The 16,323-nt window shown below is 45.4% G+C and overlaps 4 protein-coding genes across 9 annotated transcripts in view; 2 read left to right on the top strand and 2 right to left on the bottom strand.

The window, feature by feature from the left end:
- plcb1l (phospholipase C beta 1-like) overlaps positions 1-2,981 on the bottom strand; it is a 72,887-nt gene extending 69,906 nt beyond the window's left edge. For 4 of the 5 annotated variants that reach the window (XM_085937893.1, XM_085937895.1, XM_085937897.1 and 1 more), the window contains exons 1-3: positions 2,945-2,981; positions 2,684-2,744; positions 205-314 (exon numbers count right to left, since the gene is read on the bottom strand). The gene's annotated coding sequence lies outside the window, so the exon portion shown is untranslated. The remainder of the gene's footprint in view (positions 1-204; positions 315-2,683; positions 2,745-2,944) is intronic. The other variant, XM_085937894.1, reaches the window with a different exon arrangement.
- fermt1 (FERM domain containing kindlin 1) lies at positions 2,758-7,643 on the top strand. Its single transcript, XM_085937900.1, has 17 exons — positions 2,758-2,897; positions 2,977-3,127; positions 3,842-3,996; positions 4,287-4,384; positions 4,501-4,636; positions 4,736-4,873; positions 4,942-5,125; positions 5,196-5,298; positions 5,381-5,488; positions 5,561-5,692; positions 5,826-5,875; positions 6,123-6,247; positions 6,305-6,411; positions 6,480-6,704; positions 6,780-6,904; positions 6,978-7,119; positions 7,202-7,643. Exons 3-17 carry the CDS (start codon positions 3,846-3,848, stop codon positions 7,373-7,375), a joined length of 1,998 nt encoding a protein of 665 aa, XP_085794026.1. The 5' UTR covers positions 2,758-2,897; positions 2,977-3,127; positions 3,842-3,845; the 3' UTR covers positions 7,376-7,643.
- Positions 7,644-7,811: 168 nt separating this feature from the next.
- trmt6 (tRNA methyltransferase 6 non-catalytic subunit) lies at positions 7,812-11,192 on the top strand. Its single transcript, XM_085938254.1, has 12 exons — positions 7,812-8,109; positions 8,247-8,380; positions 8,459-8,568; positions 8,649-8,740; positions 8,818-8,901; positions 8,980-9,104; positions 9,395-9,565; positions 9,672-9,814; positions 9,879-9,964; positions 10,197-10,299; positions 10,585-10,671; positions 10,764-11,192. The coding sequence occupies exons 1-12, from the start codon at positions 8,003-8,005 to the stop codon at positions 10,908-10,910; spliced, it is 1,389 nt and encodes a 462-aa protein (XP_085794380.1). The 5' UTR covers positions 7,812-8,002; the 3' UTR covers positions 10,911-11,192.
- Positions 11,193-11,421: 229 nt separating this feature from the next.
- On the bottom strand, positions 11,422-14,940 carry chgb (chromogranin B). Of its 2 annotated transcripts, XM_085938253.1 has the most exons (8): positions 14,892-14,940; positions 14,725-14,771; positions 14,448-14,538; positions 14,062-14,377; positions 12,667-13,962; positions 12,503-12,599; positions 12,333-12,434; positions 11,422-11,694 (listed from the first exon to the last, which is right to left on the bottom strand). In XM_085938253.1, the coding sequence occupies exons 1-8, from the start codon at positions 14,938-14,940 to the stop codon at positions 11,617-11,619; spliced, it is 2,076 nt and encodes a 691-aa protein (XP_085794379.1). In that variant the 3' UTR covers positions 11,422-11,616. The 2 variants fall into 2 exon arrangements, with proteins under 2 accessions (XP_085794379.1, XP_085794378.1); XM_085938252.1 differs by having other exon boundaries at positions 12,667-14,377.
- Between the last annotated feature and the right edge of the window lie 1,383 nt (positions 14,941-16,323).

Raw genomic sequence — 16,323 nt, 5'->3', positions numbered from 1 at the left:
CGGCTTGAGTTTATGCAACCTTTTCTAAACCTCAGTACGTCTTTCTCGGCGCCCCCCCCCCCCCCCCAACCTTCAGGCCTTTAAGGTCGGGCCAAACACAACACTAACCAACATCAGCTGATACAGGCGGAGGCAAGCCAGATTTAAAATGGAAGCCATTCACGGAAAAGCGGGAAGCGGCGTGAGAGCCCCACTTCCTCTTACCTGCCAGATCAGTCATGGCATCTCCGAAGTGTCGGAGGGGAACTCGGGGGGGCTTCTTCCACAGCACGCCACCCGACCACTTCCACATCATTGCCTCTGAAATCCGGAGCCTGTAGAGGAAAAGGTGGAATTTCAAAACCATTATAGGCGCAGTGTTTCCTTCTCTAGTCTCTGAGGGCTTTGACAAAGCTAATAAAAATCACAGGAGCGCATATGGCTTCATTCAGCACACCTGACGTTCACACGGTGACAAAAACTGGCGATTGACACTGACGACAAAAGAGAGAGAATTTCAAGGTCATTATTTGTGTCAGACAAGAACACTGCTTTGCTTTTTCACACATTTGGATTTTCTATAACACGGAGCTCACATTTTTATAGGTCTGAACGGAAACCTCGAGATGTTTCCATTAATAGAAGCGCCCGTGGCTCCACACTCATACAGTATAAATAAACAATTAACCTGAAGAGAGAGGAGCTTTTATTCCTTTATTTGTTTTTCGTTGCGGCGCAAAAACAGCCCATCTGAACATGCCGGGACATATTCATCAATAAATTCGCTTTAAGGAGAACTTTCTGGACTTTAAACCAAATAAGCTAGCGAGCACGTTATGTTGTGCGGCGAGGGATTTCATGACCTCCGAAAAGGTCGAAGGCTTCCGAAAAAATAAATTAAGAAGCCGAGACTGGAAATGTATTTTCAGGAGAGCAATGAATCTGAGTTTTAGTACCCGGCTGGGCTATAGGGCAGCGCCCCGTTCAAGTCCCCGGAGTCGGGCGCTGTCAAGAGTTTCTCTTTTCGTGCTACTTCTCAGGCCTCCCGACTACCTCCCGTCCCCCTTTCTAGACTATTCCCACAGGAACAGGCCCGGCGGTCTCGCCAGGCTGCAGAGGTGAGAGTGTCCAAGGGATTTTAGGGGTGGTGGGGGTCGAGTTGGTAACATTATGAAAACAACACTTTTGAACGGTGTTTACCTCCGCACCCATATTGAGTCATGAATTAGGCCTCCATTGAGCCATCAAAGCAAGCGGTGAGGTAGTTCCTTGTTGCATTCATGACTCCCTTACGTCTACCCCGCCACCCCACCGCCAGCTTTCCCACCCCCCCAAATCTTCCCCAAAGCACGAGCCTCGGCGGCATGAATGGGTCATTGTGATGCGTCTCCGTCACGGCAGCGAATGTTTTCACTTCCATTTGATCCATAGGCGAGGCTGCTAATTGGGTAAGCGTGTTCCCAGGTCACCGGGAGGTTTTCCCTTTCCGTAAATACGGAAAGTCAGCAAAAGAAAAAGGGGGTCCTCGCAGATGTCTTTTCCCACTCGCGTTCCATTTCACAAAAAGTGCACTTTATCATCAATATCGATCCTTTTCCATCACTTCAGGTGTCTCAGGGACGTGGACTCAGTCTGTCTGGTTATTTTCCATCATTTTCCAAAGCTTGGGAGTTTATTTGTTTGTTTTTTGTTCCCTCTCTGTACAATTTACATTTCCTCTCACACCAGCCCACTGCAATGATCTCATGTCCCAGCATGACACGGTCAGCATGTTTGTTTTGGGTGTGGGGTCTTGCAGCCACGTGGAGACTATGGAGAATCGTGGGGTGATGGGTTTTACACTTGTATGTTTTACACTAAATATGTGTGAAAGCATAGCTGCACTGAATGCATCCAAGCTAGGGCCTCATGGATTGACTGGGACAAATTTTATCCAAGAGGACACTAAGGGCCACTGTAGTAAAATAGAATCTCTGTAATATTAGGCTAAATTCACACTTTTGTTTGTTTGACTTTTGTCCTTCTGTGAAATCTACATTTTAGCCTGGCCTTGGTATGAGCTCATCTACAGGGTGCGGTCCAAAATGTCAAATGGTCAGCCATTAAACACTCACTACAGGAACTTAGTTTTATTCCTCAAACCTTACCAACTGGGCATGGGTTCAACACTGACATGGTCTACTAACGCCACCGTGTGGCTGCAACAGTCCTATCATTTGTGAAATTCCATAATATTCAGATAAATGTAAATGAAATAATTCAACGTATGATTTAAATTTATTTTCCGTTTTATTCTTCGCAGGTGAGATGCTAAAAAAGTGAACATTTCTGTCATAATCTTGTTACTGTGTGACTAATAAGTCACTGTCTATTGCTACGTCAATAATTAGTCAACTGTCTGTAAAGAGTCATAACTGTGTTTTCCCCCATCGTATTACGAAAGGTTTATACCACTGACTTCTTTATTATTCTATAAACCATCTTGGGGTCGCTGCCTATCATATCCCTGATTTGTTATAAACAAGGGGTTCGTAATTATTTTTGTTTTCTATATTGTAAATGCCATAGTGCATAGGTGGCAGACTTTACACAGAAAATAAGTCACCAGGACAAATAAACATTTAGACACCATTACTAGGGCAAAGTGACCATGTTTTCCTTGGAAATTGCGATAACATTGCGTGACTCATCCTGATTCACTCACTGGGAAGGATGTGGGCAGGAGACATGAGCTTGATTCAGCTCAGGTTCCTCATTGCGGGCATCTAAAAGGAGCATCTTTTATGAGCTCCATTATCAACGGGCTTCAATTATAACAAGAATTCGAAGGAAAACCGCGAACATGCTAAATAAATACAACCTCTTCTTTTAAACTTAAGATACACTAACTTCTTGTAAATTTATTAGCCCCAAAACAGGTATTTGTGCGTTTTAAAACGAAAATTCAGCGATTGTGAACACTTGCCTCACTTTCCTTTTTCCGGCGGCTGATCAAAGGAAAGACCGACGACGACTTCCGGATACGTCATTCACCTCCACCTGCAGGGAGGGGCGGGATCGCTCCAAAACGAGCTCTCGTTCTCACAAGCAACCTTCCGCCACTTCTCACGAGAACTCCGGCGGGAGTGCCACAAGTTCCAAATTCAAGGTAAGAAAACCTTCTAAAGTCTGTTTTAAAGAAGAATTTTAAGAGGAAACTGTGATTATACTGTGCGGAATTCGTTGTTTGTCCTCTGTAAGTATGTTCAGAAGGAAGTTAATCATTAATTTACTTTTTTCCCACAACAATTTGAACAATAGCACTAAAATGCAATATGAAATTGTTTTCAACGTCATAGTGGTTTTGATTATTCTTATCCTTGAGTTGCCTGGAACTATTGAGCGGTCCATGTACTCTAAATCAAAGCTCAAAAATATCAAATTGACACTAATACAAGTTTACCACAGTATGAGGAATTTAAATAATAAAAACTATTATATTCTATCTGTGCTTCAGAATTATTATATTAGACTATTGCAAGAGTGTGATTTTTAGCATTTTCCTGACTTCCAAGAAGCAGATTGGTGCCCATTGCTGCACATTCATGTCCCTGCTCGTCACGCATTCCACAGCAGAACCCTCCCTGATCCTCCCCCTCTTTTTGTCCCCCCTCTTTACCTGCCCCCCCCCCCCACCACCACCACCACCAAGCCTTTCATCAATATTTTCATGGTATTCATAAATATCAGGTTTAGCTGGCATGAGACTACAGTGAGTGAAACAAATTATAATATTGCAAGAGTCATTTAATTGTGCATGAATATTAATTATCATGTCTTTGATAGTGTAGTCCATTTATGATATTTTTGTTTGTTTATATAGAGCTATGATCACGGCAGCCGAGTTAGGCGAGACATCATGGGAGCTGCAGGTGCACGTGGACCAAAAAGAAAGCGACGAGTCCATGCGCTTCAAACTGCGCGTGAAAGGCGACCTGCACATCGGAGGCCTCATGCTGATGCTGGTGGAGAAGATCAGTAGGTGTCAGATATGCCTTATCAGTTGAAGGCCATCTGCTCTTAAAATCTATAGTACTGTTTGCCAGGCTGCACCTTTGTTTGGCCTGCAGTGCTCCACACTCAAGTGCCATTGTTTTTAACCACAATGGCTCATGTTGCCCCAAGGCGCAAAGTTCAGCAGTCTAATCTGATCATACTCAACCTCGTCAACACAGACGAGCTCATAAGGAGGACTTTGAAGAATTAGCGCATTTCTCTGGATTGACTTTTGTTAAATATTACATGTGTGATGATGTTTTGATTTGCAGAGGCTCCCCAAGACTGGTCAGATCACGCCCTGTGGTGGGAGCAGAGGAAATGCTGGCTGCTCAGGACCCACTGGACCTTGGACAAGTATGGGATTCAGGTAGGACAAATGGGGGGGGGGGCATTGGAAGTACTGTAATGTTGAACTCTGCTTGCCTTTCGTTTCGATGGATGCACAAATGAGAGATGGGTCAGTTTCTATTTGTTTGTTTTCAGGCTGATGCAGAACTGCGCTACACCCCGCAACACAAAAATATGCTACTGCAGCTCCCTAACATGAAAACCATTCAAATGACCGTCAGCTTCTCCTGCGTGGTCTTCAAGGCAGTGGCAGAGATTTGTCAAATCCTCAGTGAGTCTGACCTCTCCTACCCTTTTACCTGAAATTTAACTTGATTTGAATTAATAATTTAATTAATTTCATTGATTTTATTGATCTAATTTATTTCAGACATCAGGCGGCCTGAAGAACTGTCCCTGCTCCAGCCTCACGATGAGCCCTCCAAGAAAAAGAAAAAAAGAGGCAAAGACTCCCCACTGGAGGACATCTGGGACATTGATTTAGTCAGCGGCGGGCCAGGAGGCTCAGGTACTGGCAACACGCACTCACCAAGCCCTACCGCCCTAATCGGAATAATGACATCCCACCCAAACAAGGTCCCATGTACAGCAAGACCATGACGGCCACCTACGACCCGGAGAACGGGATGCCGGTGTCGGCCACCAGCCTGTGGTTCGGAGACAACCCCCTCGCCGACTCCCAGCCCAACCTGCCGCCTCCCGAGCTGGCCAAGCTCTACCAGCCGCTATCCCTGGAGGACAAAGCCATCAGAAACGCTGGGTAGAAGACCTCATTGTGTTCCTGATCCTTCCTTTGGTACATTTTTAACAACTTGACATGTAATTGACAGATGGTTGGACTCTTCCCGCTCCCTCATGGAGCAGGACGTTCAAGAAAACGACAAGCTGCTGCTGCGCTTTAAGTACAATGTTTTCTTTGACCTCAATCCAAAAGTAGGTCAAATGAAATGCAGTATTGTCGACTTCGGGAGGAAAATAATCCGGAGAGCCTCAAATTTGTCTTGTTGCATTTTAGTACGACGCCGTGAGGATAACGCAGCTGTACGAGCAGGCCCGCTGGTCCATCCTGCTGGAGGAGATCGACTGCACCGAGGAGGAGATGCTTATGTTTGCGTCGCTGCAGGTGAATATGATGACATCATCGCACAAAAATTGAATAATGGCAATGAGTTCACTTAACATCTTGTCTTTGCAGTATCACATTTGTAAGCTGACCATGTCCACTGAGCCAATCGACCATTCCAATGAGCAGGAAATTGATGAAGTGGAAGCCGCCCTCTCCAACCTGGAGGTGACGCTGGAAGGTGGCGTCTCAGACAGAATTCTGGTAAATGGATTTCATTTTTCATCTTTTGGGGCATGTGCAGTCCAAAACAGCTGTCGGTGGGCCTCCGTAAAACACAACGATTGTAGGTCTCAGGATATAAGATAATTGACACTTATTTGTTCCCGACCTTCAGGAAGACATCACAGACATTCCAGAACTGGCTGATCACCTCCGCCTTTTCAGGTAAAAACACATCTGGCTACACTTCTATTGTCTTTATTCTGTTCTCAGTGTCATAAGAGGGTTAGGGTTAGTTAAAAAAAAAAGTTCAAAGACGCAAGTTGAAAAAGACAAAAAGGAAAAAACGCTATGCCTTACAATTTTATAAAAACATTGCTTTAGAAAACACTACTAACTGTTTATTCCTAATTGTACAAGTGCAAAAATCACCCAACCAATTTAAAAGTATAATCACTTTCTCCTAATTTAGACCAAAAAGGCTGACACTGCGGCCTTACAAAGAGTACTGGTTTGTATTCAAGGACACCACCATCTCCTACTACAAGAACAAGGAGGCCGCCGTTGGGGAACCCATAGAGCAGTTTCACCTACGAGGTACTGTGTGTCTTTAAAGATTTGTGGCATTCAAATATGACACTGCATAATCCTCAGGCTGTGAGATCGTCCCCGACGTCAACGTCACGGACAAAAAGTTCGGCATCAAGCTCCTTTTGCCAGTGGCGGATGGGATGAACGAGGTGTACATCCGATGTGACAACGTAAGTTCTCGTGTTTATAAACTCGACGTGGTATCAGCGTAATTGTCACATTAGTTGTGGTGGCGCAGGAGACGCAATACGCCAAGTGGAAGGCGGCGTGCATCTTAGCCTCCAAGGGCAAGACCATGGCGTACAGCTCGTATAAGTCGGAGGTGCGCAGCATTCAGTCCTTCCTGCAGATGAAGAGCTTAGCGCCCCCTCCTGGCCAGGCAGCCCCCGATCTGGATGCCATGGAGATGAACGCAGAGTGTTTCGTGTCGCCACGCTACGCCAAGAAGCACAAGACGAAGCAGGTTGTCAAATTCAGAAGATATTTAGTTTGACTTGGCAGCCAATCGCTGGTTACCAATGATTGTTCTTATGTCAAGCTCACAGCACGTATCCTGGAGGCCCATCAGAACATAGCGCGACTGTCCCTCATGGATGCCAAGATGCGGTTCATCCAAGCCTGGCAGTCTCTCCCAGAGTTTGGCATCAACTACTACATCGTCAGGTAGTGTGTAAGGAAAAAAAAAAAAGTTGTCATTCATGGGCTATCATTCAAGAAATCCATTTTGTGGTATCAGGTTCAGGGGCAGCAAGAAGGATGAGATCCTCGGCATCTCGTACAATCGCCTGATCCGTTTCGACATGTCCACCTGCCTGCCTGTCACCACCTGGAGGTTTGCCAACATGAAGCAGTGGAACGTCAACTGGGAAATAAGACAAGTGAGTATCTCCGATGGGCTTTCACAATAGTGCCCCATGGCACCATGTCTGGTCATCACTGCTGTATTGTGTGTGTTTGCAGGTGACCATTGAGTTCGACCAGAACGTGACTATAGCGTTCTGCTGCCTTAGCTGTGACTGCAAGGTGGTCCACGAGTTCATCGGTGGATACATCTTCCTCTCGACGCGATCCAAGGACCAGAATGAGACCCTAGATGAAGAATTGTTCCACAAACTGACCGGAGGCCAAGAATGAGAAGATAACACTGCCGTCTAGTGGTGGGGCATGGAACAACACAAAGGGCACAGTGCTACTTTTTATTGATGAAACACTGTAAATCCCTGCTAGGGATAAAGTCCTATTGTTTTACGATCAAAGAACTCAACAAAGTAACAATGTTACGATTTGTCTGGGTATTATTTATCTTTTTGTAAACATTTTCAGCGTTTTGATTTGCAGTCCAGGCAAGAGCTGTGTATATATAATTGTTTTCTGAAATTGTGCAAATTGACCTTTTGTAAGAATAAATCCCTTTTTTATGTCATTATTACTCCTGTGTAATTGGAACACACAACAGATGAATGTATATTAGTCGTTATTAACAAAAACAAAAACAGAATCGATGATTCTGAAATCGATTTCTGCCTTACAATTGCTATCGCACGCCATTGGCTGGCTCGAGTCAAGTCGGACCAATCACTGCCAACAATGATGAAAACGCGGAAGTAAAATTCATCCCGCTCCTGACCGATCGTCTTGTGACGGAAAGTGAAAGATAACACGTGGTTGTAGGAGTTTAACGCACCTCACATGAATAACTGTGACTTGTGTTTATCCAACTTTTCTCTATATTGAGCTGTTTGTCGTCTTATTTGATCCATAATGGCGAATGTCGGAGACGACGACTCCCTGTATAAAATCAACGAGGGAGACTATGTTATGCTAAAACGTGGGGAGATCTACAAAGCTGTGCAAATACAATCGAAAAAGTAAGTATGACATTATTTAGTGCATGCTGTTTTGATCAGATGTCAAGATCACGTTGTAATGATTAGTTTTTAGCTTCTTGACTGCCAGTCTGACTTCACAAGTTGTAAAACATGATTTCTCCATTGTATGACAACAGGAAGGTGATGTTTGAGAAGCAGTGGCTCTTCCTGGACAATGCTGTGGGACATTTGTACAGCACCACTTTTGAAATTGTACCCGGTGGACAGTTGCAGCCCGTGAAACCACAAGATGCTCCAAGTGCTGCTTCTGGTTGGTATTCTGTTGTTTTTCAATGGGGGGAAAGGACAAACCGGTAAGGTCGTTTCTCCACTACACTTTCACCGACAGACGCAAAGCAGGCGGGCACGGACAACCGCAACATCGTGGATGACGGCAAGTCACAAAAGTTGACACGGGACGACATTGAGACGCTCAAAGAGCAAGGCATGAAGGGTCAGGTAATGATGAAAACTCGATGATGTGTACCATGACACTTGTTTAACCATTTTGGTAATTGCAGTAATTGTTTGCGTTGCAGGAAATCATCCAGCAGCTCATAGACAACAGCTCCACCTTCAGGGATAAGACGGAATATGCCCAGGACAAGTACATCAAGAAGAAAAAGAAGAAGTGAGCAGGAATCATGACATTTAAAAATAATAAAACACACTGCATGTATCTAAACAGTATTCGATATTTTTTTGCAGGTACGAGAACAAGCTAAGCATTCTCAAACCGACCTGCCGCATCATGGCGCTCATGTACCACGGACGAGAGCCAGGAAAAATCTGGTATTTTTCTTTTTGTCTCAGTCCAACGGAAACACACAGCAGTGAGAGCAATGTGTGTGTTTTGTGCGTGTGATGCAGTCACTTGCGATACGACACATTGGCGCAGATGCTGACCTTGGCCAACATCCACGCCGGCAGCAAAGTGTTGGTGTTTGAAACGTGCGCTGGCCTTGTGCTGGGGGCTGTCATGGAAAGAATGGGAGGTGAGTTTGTTTTTCATCCAGCACAGTGTTTCCCCCGAGGCACAAACTTTACATTTCCTGGCACGCCACTACAAACACAATAAGTGGTCATCCTTTTGTATAAAAGGCAACGAATGGATGCACAAGTAAATTAAAGCTTTTAATTGTTATGCCTGTCAAATTATTTAATTGCATTTTTTATTTTAAAAGAATACATCAATGCATGACATTGTAATAAAAATGTCGCCATCTGGTGGTATAATGCTGTTTGTGCTTTTTATTTTTAATGACCTGCTGCTCATCACATCCAGGCTACGGATCCGTGATCCAAATGTACCCGGGGGGTGGTCCGGTCCGAGCGGGAGTGGAGAACTTTGGCTTCCCTTCTCACTTCCACGACACGCTGCATGACTTTCCCATCTGCCACGTCAATGCTTTGCTAGCAGGCACGCTGGACACAAGCTTCAAGGACCCCAATACTGGTAAAGGACTTGCGCCGGACACATCATTAGGAACACCTGCACAGTTAAATGTGATCCAGTAAGGGAACAGCATTTAAAAAAAATAATAATAATAATCGCTTCTCAGAGGCATCTAATTCTAACGCTACCGTGGAAGAGGAGCCCAAGATGGAGCAGAGCAAGCCTCCGGAAGACCCAGCAAACATGGATACGAATGCCGGCGAGGAACAACGTACCGATGCCGAACGCGAAAGCGGCAGGGATGCAAAGGTAGGGCACATATTCACGTATGATTGACAGATTGATGCTCATCACCATCTTTGAAATATTCTAGGCCCAACTCAAGAGGGTGAAGCAGGAGGAGAGACGTAAGAAGCTCGCGGCGGCAGTGGCCCAGTTAGAAGGCATGAATGCAGACGGGTTAGTATCACTTTTAAATGACGATTAAAATGGATTCTCACAAGTGTGCTTCTCATGATGGATGAAATGCCGCAAGGGTGTTGACTTATTGACCCTTCTTCATAACAGCAGCCATATCATAAACACCACTACGCTGTGTCGGAGCTAAATCACATTAGGCTGCGGAATGACGACATTTTCAATTCCAATGTATTGACGGCGCAATACATCGTTTGCTCGGCTTGTTTTGCAGATTGGTCATCGCCTCTCGCTTCCACCCGTCTCCCGTCCTCATGTGCCTGATCAGGTTCTTGTCGCCTTCCAGGCCGTTTGTGGTCTACTCGCAGTATAAGGAGGTGAGTTTTCTCCAATGAGGGTCATTATTTAAGGCAGCTTTTATAACTTGCGAGGCTCCTGTGGGAGAAATGAGCTAGCTGCAGGAAAATACAAAAGAAAAAGCGTCTTTATCCCGTTAGGAAATTAAATCGGAGTGTCGTAGCTATTCAACACTTTAAATGCCTGGCATTAAAAAACTGAGCAGAATGTGGAGCCCAAAGCTCAGAGATAAACTTTTTTTATGTTCAAATACTCCCAAGTGTAATAACAGGCTAGTGATTCTTGCGTGTCAAAATTCTCTGCAGCCACTCATCGAGTGCTTCACCAAATTGAAGGAGCAAGGCGGCACGGTCAACCTCCGTCTTACTGACACCTGGCTGCGACATTATCAGGTGACCTGCTACCGCCAAGTTTTGCCTTCGGGTCCTCGTCGTAGCTTTAATGCGTTCTGACTTGTGTTTTTTGCCCCCCCCCCACCCCCTAGGTGCTGCCCAATAGGACGCATCCCAAGTTGCTGATGAGCGGCGGGGGCGGTTACCTGCTTTCGGGCATCACCGTGGAGACAGAGCAGTCAGGTCGGAGTAACTCGGAGGAGCCCGTGCCAAAAAAGATGAAACTGACAGAAAGCTGAAGGGCTTACAAGCCCCCCCCCCCCTCCTCCTCCCGCACAACCCATATTTTGTTTCAGGGCACATCAGGGCTGGCGGGAATGTCCGTTTGGATGCATCACAATCCCGTCTAGGCAGTTATGCAAGGAAAGGCCTCAAAACAAATGCAGACTAGTTTCCTTGACTGGCATTTTGGTCAGCAATTTTTTTTTATATATATATACCTTTAAATTTTTATTTTTTAAGTTGTGACCCGGTTAAATGACTGAACCTTGACAGAATTAAATCATTCTGACACAGAATAACTTTGTTTTAATTGATCCCAGCAAAGATATTAGCATTAACTTTAAAAGATATACAATGAAGAGATTATTTTGAAGGCAGACAAGTCACAAATGTCAAATTTCGAAGCGTTTATTTTCACTTTAAAGACAACTCTAAACTCGTGTTTTTGTCTAATAATATCACAATAATCAACTATAATTCATGTTTGTGCTGTAACGTGACTCCACAGGATTACAAAGGTTCCCAGAATAACTCGTTTATTGAACACAAGCACTTGAAAAGACAATGACATCAGTGAATATTATTTCGACATCTAAACACCAAAAACATTCCCATGCACGCGTTCACAATGTCACATCAAAATAGCACAAATACAACAAGAGACTTTTTTTTTTTTTTTTGGGATGCACTTTAACTTTGCAGACGAAACAAACAAAGCATAGCTCATTTTTTCTCATGCAGCTTGCCGGAAATGTTCTTCATCTCCTCATCCATTGCCGCCAGGTTTTCCAGTGCTTTCTCCTGCAAAAAAAAAATAATAATAATAATTATAGCGTCTTTACATTTATTTTTTTGTGGGTTTACTCATTATAGACGTGCCTACCAAATTTTATGTCGCACAGTGAAAGTAGCTTTGAGTTAAAATGTCGAATTAATTTGGACCTAAGAATAGAAATAGAAAAGTCAAGCCTATTATGTTGGGAATATGGCGGTACGAGTCATTTCATCTGGTTTTAAATGTTTGTTTAAATCCGCCACCCGCCGATCGCCTTTTAAATAGAGTCGTGATGACATCGAAGGCCCCGGGAGGTCGTTACGCTGCGTCAATCTTGGCGCAGAAGATACTACGGCTCGTCTGTCAGCAGTTGTAGAAAAAATAAATAAATAAAAATGCAGGCCGTGCCAAAGTTCTGCTTTGGAACATTAGTGTTGTCATTTGTTCTGGGCCAAATTGTTGACGTGCGCTCAAACGGCAAGCGGCCAACATGTCTGCGTGGGATGGACATTTCCATAATGAGCTACTCTTGCCCCCATACCCCCCCCCCCCCCCCCCCTCGGGGAGTTTCTGGACGACCGACTGGATTTGCGGGTCAGCAAGCACGAGATGGTACACAGTTTATCCACACAACATCATCGAGAGTAATCGTAGCTTGACGAACCTCGCGTGGGGTGAGCGCCCTCGCTTGCACGGCTCCTTCTGATGCCTCCTGTTTGGCGAGCTGGTCCAGTTTGAGACCGAGCTGCTTGGCCGCCTCGTCCATCTGCGTACCTTCAAAAGTCAGAACCGAATCCCGACGCTCTGTATTAGAGCTGAACTGTACTGGTCTACCTTGTTTGGAGCGGCGTGGTCTTCTGGATTTCTTTTAAACCAGGCGGGATGGTAGTAGCCTCTGGAGATCCACGGGTTTCTTTTGTCAGGTAAGTACCTTCAAAAAGAAGCAGGAGGTCACACCTGAGAATTCACTCTTGTGATACTGTAGAAGATTTAAATACCTCAGAGTGTCCTCAGGATTGTCGGAATCGTCACTCGGGTCTTCATCGTCAGAGAGCTCCTCCCCTCCATGCTTGTGGTATTTGTTGTGGTCATCTTCGTCATGTCTCTTATCAAAGCTCCAGTACTCCTGACTGCGTTCTCCATCTGATTCTTCTCTCTTTTCCTCTGTGAGTTCTTCATCACGCTTAGGCTTCTTCTGGTAGTATCTCCAAGGCCTCCAGGCCTTCTTCTCTTTGCCAAAGTCCCAGGATTCCTGGCTGCGTTCCTCATCGGGTTCCTCACGGGCCTCCTCTGGGAGTTCCTCGTCCCGCTTGTGTCTTCTTTGGTGGTATCTCCCAGGTCTCCAGTTTCTCTTGTATCTATCGGTGTCAAAATCCCAAGATTCCTGGCTACGTTCCTCATCTGGATCTTCTGACAGTTCCTCATCACGCTTATGTCTCCTCTGGTGATATCTCCCAGGTCTCCAATCCCTCTTGTATCGGTCAGTATCAAAATCCCAGTATTCCTGGCTACGTTCCTCATCTGGATCCTCTGACAGTTCCTCATCACGCTTGTGTCTCCTCTGGTGATATCTCCCAGGTCTCCAATCCCTCTTGTATCTGTCAGTATCAAAATCCCAGGATTCCTGACTGCGTTCCTCATCTGGATCCTCTGAGAATTCTTCATCCTTCTTGTGTCTCCTCTGATGGTATCTCCCAGCCCTCCATTCCCTCTTGTCCCTCTCGTCATCGAGCCCCCACGACTCTTGGCTTCGTTCATCATCTGCTTCCTCTCTGGGTTCCTCTGACAGTTCCTCATCCCGTTTGTGTCTCCTTTGGTGATATCTCCCAGGCCTCCATTCTCTCTTGTCCCTCTCATCGTCGAGCCCCCACGACTCTTGGCTTCGTTCATCATCTGCTTCCTCTCTGGGTTCCTCTGACAGTTCCTCATCACGTTTGTGTCTTCTTTGGTGAAATCTCCCAGGCCTCCATTTCCTCTTGTCCCTTTCACTGTCGAGCCCCCAGGATTCCTGACTGCGTTCCTCATCTGGTTCCTCTCTGGGTTCCTCTGACAGTTCTTCATCCCTCTTGAGTCTCCTTCGGTATCCCCTAGGCTTCCATTTCCTCTTGTCCCTTTCATTGTCGAGCCCCCAGGATTCCTGACTGCGTTCCTCATCTGGTTCCTCTCTGGGTTCCTCTGACAGTTCTTCATCCCTCTTGAGTCTCCTTCGGTATCCCCTAGGCCTCCATTTCCTCTTGTCCCTTTCATTGTCGAGTCCCCAGGATTCCTGACTGCGTTCCTCATCTGGTTCCTCTCTGGGTTCCTCTGACAGTTCTTCATCCCTCTTGAGTCTCCTTCGGTATCCCCTAGGTCTCCATTTCCTCTTGTCCCTTTCATTGTCAAGCCCCCACGACTCCTGACTGCGTTCGTAGTCCTCTTCCTCCTCTCCTCCCAAAGGCTCCTTGTCGCGTTTGGGCTTCTGGTGGAATCGTCCTGGCCTCCAGCTACTTCTCTTCTCCCGTTCCTCCTCTACCTCGCCATCATCTTCCTGGTGCCTTTTCTCCAAACTCCAGGATTCCTGATTGTGTCCACCCTCTGGGGTCTCCTGATTGGGCTCCACAGACCTCAGAAAATCTTGGATGTCTTCGGCATCCTTGACCTCGGGCTCCTCTACGTGATCTTTATCCTGCTCTTCATTGCTCTTCTTATCCGGCGGAGCACGTTTAATTCCTTCAACAGGACAGAATGGGTCAATATAGCAGCCATTTTGCTTCTGACTTACCTGGAACGTTGCACAAACCTGCTCGGAGAATCTCTTTGCACTCTTGATCCAGTTGGGGGTCCGGTTGGGAGAGCGCTTTGGACAGAACCTCCACCAAACATCTGGTCACCTAATTAATATTCAAGGTATGTGTTTTATAATCACCAAATCACAATCATAAAATGATAATGATGGAGTCCACACCTCCCAGTGACCTCAATTAGATACAGTGAGAGTTCCATATTAATAATTATCTGCATGGCATGGTTACGATCACGTGACCGCCCCCCCATGCAAAATAGTCCTAGAGACTTACCACATCTTCTCTTTGGCCATCCTTGCCCACTGGAAGTGCTCGATTCCCTAAACAGAAGACAAACATCTTTTATTTAAAAACAAAAATGCAAGAAAAGAAATAAAAACAACAAACTCGAGTCGTATAGTAAAAAGTGTTAAAGTCGCTGTCCGTGGTGCTGAACCCACCTATAAGCAAAGCGAAGCCAAGCAGCAGAAAAAGAAGAGTCGGTGTCATTTTGTTGGAGTGCATTGTGCCTCCCGATGCAGCGGGAGAGATGCTCCTGCAGAAAACGGAGCCGTACCTCCAAATATAAAGGCGCTCCGAGTGGAGGAGGAAGGAGAGAAAGAGAGAGAGAGAGAGAGAGAGAGAGAGAGAGAGGGAAGGAGCGTGGGAGGGGACGCTCGTGTCATGACTCATTAGACCTGCAGGGAGAAGCGGCAACAACTTGTTTTTTTTTTCTCCTCTTCTCCTGTGGATGAAATTAGCCATCAGACAGGTGATGGTTTAAACATTATTGAGAGGAACATAGTGGTTGTCCGCAGGAGGGGGCTTAATGCAGCGAGGAGCCCAAAGGCAATCACACACCCTACAAATTTCATTATCACAACCCCCATTTTTAGTTCTGTTCCTAGAAGAAACCGGAATGGTTGCATGGGTTGTTAACCATGCGGTACTATATTTATTTTAAAGTGGTTTTATTCATCTTTAAGGACACCTTTATTTTCAAATAACACAGTGGCAAAACAATACGTAAGGGCTGAATGAAATATTTATAGTTTCATTTACATAAAGTAAGAACAATTATTAAAACTAATATATAAATACGTTTACATTTTGAAAATGTAATCTAGGATTTATCCAGCGTGTGGACAGAGGCTTTTAGAGCGCCTCGTTGTTGAGGCTTCGAGCAGCTCAAACATTAACATGAAAAGTACAAGTTGAGTCCATTTTGATTGACAGCTGAATAGCCAGAGTGCACTGTATTCATTTGACCTTACTGTCGCCACAATACAAACCCTGTGACCCCCCACCCCCAAGATTCCCCTTAAACACATTTTACACAAAATGACCTTTTACGTATAGATTGCAATCACATTCAATCTCCCAGGGGGGGGGGGGGGGGGGGGCCAACGTCCATGTTTGTTAGGAGAAGCATGCATGGATGTCTTTGCGTGGAAGGGAGGGAGGGGGGGATAAAGAAAGGGGGCCGCGGCCAGCGGCATTCAATCATCCACGCCCGCCCGCCCGCCCGCCCGCCACACTCTCATCAACAGTGTGCACTCATATGTGACGCCCTGCAATGATGCTCTGTAGCCTTTTTTTATATTAAAGAATAGAAAAAAAAAGTGCTCTGAGAAGCACAAGACTAAATCACACTTTACACTCCAATGTAATAAACTACAACGGATAAAACACAATGTGCTTTTACAAGAGCAGGCTGATGCAGGATGTTTTGTTGTTGTTGTTGTTGTTGTTGCTGTAAAAAATTTACACTTTGTGCCGTGAGCGTGACAAACAGCCGCAGACCTTTGATATTGCATTCGATGCAATGTTTCATTTTCATGTAAGAAGCACACTGAAGTTTTATTTTAGCCATTTGATGAAAATAAAAAATAA

Source organism: Syngnathus leptorhynchus, chromosome 18 (assembly GCF_054491065.1).
Source record: "Syngnathus leptorhynchus isolate UIUO chromosome 18, UIUO_Slep, whole genome shotgun sequence".
In the NCBI taxonomy this organism is placed as follows: Eukaryota; Metazoa; Chordata; class Actinopteri; order Syngnathiformes; family Syngnathidae; genus Syngnathus; species Syngnathus leptorhynchus.
The sequence above is the reverse complement of the archived record's forward strand: the minus strand, read 5'-3'. Positions and strand labels throughout refer to the sequence as shown.

Coding starts and splice junctions, on each gene's coding strand:
- fermt1 (XM_085937900.1), top strand. CDS start 3,846: ATGATCACGGCAGCCGAGTTAGGCGAGACATCATGGGAGCTGCAGGTG. Junction 6,705..6,779: donor AGAAGCACAAGACGAAGCAG/GTTGTCAAATTC, acceptor TCTTATGTCAAG/CTCACAGCACGTATCCTGGA. Junction 6,905..6,977: donor ATCAACTACTACATCGTCAG/GTAGTGTGTAAG, acceptor TTGTGGTATCAG/GTTCAGGGGCAGCAAGAAGG.
- trmt6 (XM_085938254.1), top strand. CDS start 8,003: ATGGCGAATGTCGGAGACGACGACTCCCTGTATAAAATCAACGAGGGA. Junction 8,902..8,979: donor CGAGAGCCAGGAAAAATCTG/GTATTTTTCTTT, acceptor CGTGTGATGCAG/TCACTTGCGATACGACACAT. Junction 10,300..10,584: donor TCTACTCGCAGTATAAGGAG/GTGAGTTTTCTC, acceptor AATTCTCTGCAG/CCACTCATCGAGTGCTTCAC.
- chgb (XM_085938252.1), bottom strand. CDS start 14,940: ATGACACCGACTCTTCTTTTTCTGCTGCTTGGCTTCGCTTTGCTTATA. Junction 12,600..12,666: donor AATCCTGAGGACACTCTGAG/GTATTTAAATCT, acceptor TTCTTTTTGAAG/GTACTTACCTGACAAAAGAA. Junction 12,435..12,502: donor ACCACGCCGCTCCAAACAAG/GTAGACCAGTAC, acceptor GAAGGTACGCAG/ATGGACGAGGCGGCCAAGCA.